The 2,903-nt window shown below is 43.1% G+C and overlaps 1 protein-coding gene across 4 annotated transcripts in view; it reads left to right on the forward strand.

Moving 5' to 3' along the window:
- Positions 1–2,903, forward strand: part of EZH1 (enhancer of zeste 1 polycomb repressive complex 2 subunit) — a 31,305-nt gene that overhangs the window by 5,628 nt on the left and 22,774 nt on the right. For 2 of the 4 annotated variants that reach the window (XM_011998779.1, XM_011998780.1), the window contains exons 3-4: positions 668–787; positions 2,182–2,302. The exons of 1 other annotated variant lie outside the window; for it this stretch is intronic. In XM_011998779.1, coding sequence (XP_011854169.1) covers positions 668–787; positions 2,182–2,302 — 241 coding nt within the window. The remainder of the gene's footprint in view (positions 1–667; positions 788–2,181; positions 2,303–2,903) is intronic. One more of the 4 variants, XM_011998781.1, reaches the window with a different exon arrangement.

Consider the following 2,903-nt stretch of genomic DNA (forward strand, 5'->3'; position numbering starts at 1 on the left):
CTCCTGACCTCGTGATCCGCCCGTCTCAGCCTCCCAAAGGGCTGGGATTACAGGCGTGAGCCACCGCACCCAGACTAATTTTTGTATTTTTAGTGGGGACTGGGTTTCACCATGTTGGCCAGGATAGTCTTAATCTCCTGACCTCGTGATCCACCTGCCTCGGTCTCCCAAAGTGCTAGGATTACAGGCATGAGCCACCATGCCTGGCCAAATTTTTTATAATTTTAAATGGCATCTGAATATTCTTAGTTTAATTTATTAGTTTGTAAGAACTAGAGGCTACTAAGATCATTTTTTTCTTTTTTTTTTTTTTTTCTTGAGATAGAGTCTCGCTCTGTCGCCCAGGCTGGAGTGCAGTGGCTCACTCAACCTCTGCCTCCCAGGTTCAGGTGATTCTCATGCTTCAGCCTCCCAAATAGCTGGGATTACAGGCGTGTACCACCATGCTCAGCTAATTTTTGGATTATGTTTTTGTAGAGATGGGGTTTCACCATGTTGGCCTGGCTGGTCTCGAACTGACTTCAAGTGATCCGCCTGTCTTGGCCTCCCGAAATGCTGGGATTACTGGCATGAGCCACTATGCCCGGCCAATTTTAGAAGGAAATTACATTTCTTTCTTGGGTTGTATGCCCGTCTTTCCCTCTCCATGTCATTGCTTATATTTCAGTGTACCATAGAGAGCATTTTCCCGGGATTTGCAAGCCAACATATGTTAATGAGGTCACTGAACACAGTTGCATTGGTTCCCATCATGTATTCCTGGTCCCCTCTCCAGCAGAACTTTATGGTATGTATTGAAAGCACTTGGGTGGTTATTTAAACTGTATGATTATCTTATGTTGATATGCCAGAGCTCCTCTTAGGGTAAAGATTGTCCAATACTTAACAAAGCTAGGACATGCAGGGCAGAACAAGGTAACTAACTTATTCTAAACAATATATATTGCAAGTTATTCTAACTTGTCAGATTTTATGCTCTCTCATGTGTGCTTTGGAATTGATGCTGGTTCTTTTTTAAATGAATAAGATTGGGCAAGACTTTAATTTTCTCTTAGTACCTTGGCCCAATATTATGCACAGTTAAATGCAGTCTAAATCAGACTCTTGAGGCTTGAGCAAGTTGTCTGCTCCCTGTTGATGGAGTAATCCTTTCTGAATTCTCTAAATGCAAGATGCTACAAAAACAGCTGAGACAACAGACGTGCACACAGTCCTTTCATCTGGGCCTTTGTGCTGACTCCTATTAGGATTATTTGTGGTTTTGATAATCATTCCTCTCTAAATACTGCCATTGCTTATCATCTGCCTGGTGACAGATAGCCATACTACTGGTTGGAATGAGGTCGAGGTTTATAGAAGGGAATCATCTCTTAGAATAAAACTTCAGAATAATTTTACTTGCTACTTGGGGATTTCAGAATGACTGTATTCTCTGCTGAGCACCTCACTCCCCCAAAATTATTTACTATTGTTTACTGCCAAAAAATATCCATAGCCTAGGCTGCGGTTGACTTTAGGTTCCCATTGAGTGTGACTGGCATGAGTTGTAATCATAATTTTTTTTTATTATTGTAGAATCTTAGTCCATTTTATAAAATACTATGTCTTATGGTTACCCAGTTTATTTTGTAGTTAAATTGCACATCATAATCTTAGAAGCCTTCATTTTTATTTATCCATCTATCTCTCTACTTATGAAAACAATTAGCAACTTTTTTTTTTGAGACGGAGTCTAACTCTGTTGCCAGGCTGGAGTACAGTGGCACGATCTCAGCTTACTGCAACCTCCGCCTCCCAGGTTCAAACGATTCTCTTGCCTCAGCCTCCCTAGTAGCTGGGACTACAGGCGCACTCCACCATGCCCAGCTAATTTTTTGTATTTTAGTAGAGACAGAGTTTCACCATGTTGGCCAGAATGATCTCAATCTCCTGACCTCGTGATCCGCCTGCCTCAGCCTCCCAAAGTGCTGGGATTACAGGCGTGAGCCACCACGCTTGGCCCCATTTGAGGTTTTTCTGGCAAAACAAAATGGCCAGTGTTTAAAATGCAGGAAACTCTGGGACAAAGGCATTTTTCAGGAGACTCAAGCAGCAAACAAAGTTCAGCAAAGATTCCACTAAATAGGAAAGAGGAGATGCATGATGGCTTCATGGAATGAATCACATCTGGTTTGATTTCAGGTAGAAGATGAGACGGTTTTGTGCAATATTCCCTACATGGGAGATGAAGTGAAAGAAGAAGATGAGACTTTTATTGAGGAGCTGATCAATAACTATGATGGGAAAGTCCATGGTGAAGAAGGTAGCGGTACTGAACTCTTTGGGAGAAAATTTTGTTAGAATCAGGCCTCTTATTTGGTACCTCATCATCTCGCCATCTTGCTTTTATCTTCTGCCCCATGGGGCACACACTGAAGAATATTTCAGTGTCATCACATGACTGGGAGTTAATTTTTTTTTTTTTTGAGACCTAGTTTTACTTTAGTTGCCGAGGCTGGAGTGCAGTGGCGCAATCTCGGCTCACTGCAATCTCTGCTTCCTGGTTTTAAGCAATTCTCCTGCCTCAGCCTCCCAAGCAGCTGGGACTACAGGTGTCTGCCACCACGCCCAGCTAATTTTTGTATTTTTAGTAGAGATGGGTTTTCACCATGTTGGTCAGGCTGGTCTCGTACTCCTGACCTCAGGTGATCCACCCACCTCAGCTTCCCAAAGTGCTGGGATCACAGGCATGAGCCACCATGCCTGGCCCAATTTTTTTATTTTTATTTTTTTTAGAGACAGGGTCTTACTCGGTCACCCAGGCTGGAATGCAGTGGCACAATCATAGCTTATTGTAGTCTCGACCTCCTGGGCTTAAGTGATTTTTCTGCTTCAGCCACCTGGGGGGCTGGGACTACAGGTGC

This window comes from Mandrillus leucophaeus, unplaced genomic scaffold (assembly GCF_000951045.1).
Source record: "Mandrillus leucophaeus isolate KB7577 unplaced genomic scaffold, Mleu.le_1.0 Scaffold58, whole genome shotgun sequence".
NCBI classification, from domain to species: Eukaryota; Metazoa; Chordata; class Mammalia; order Primates; family Cercopithecidae; genus Mandrillus; species Mandrillus leucophaeus.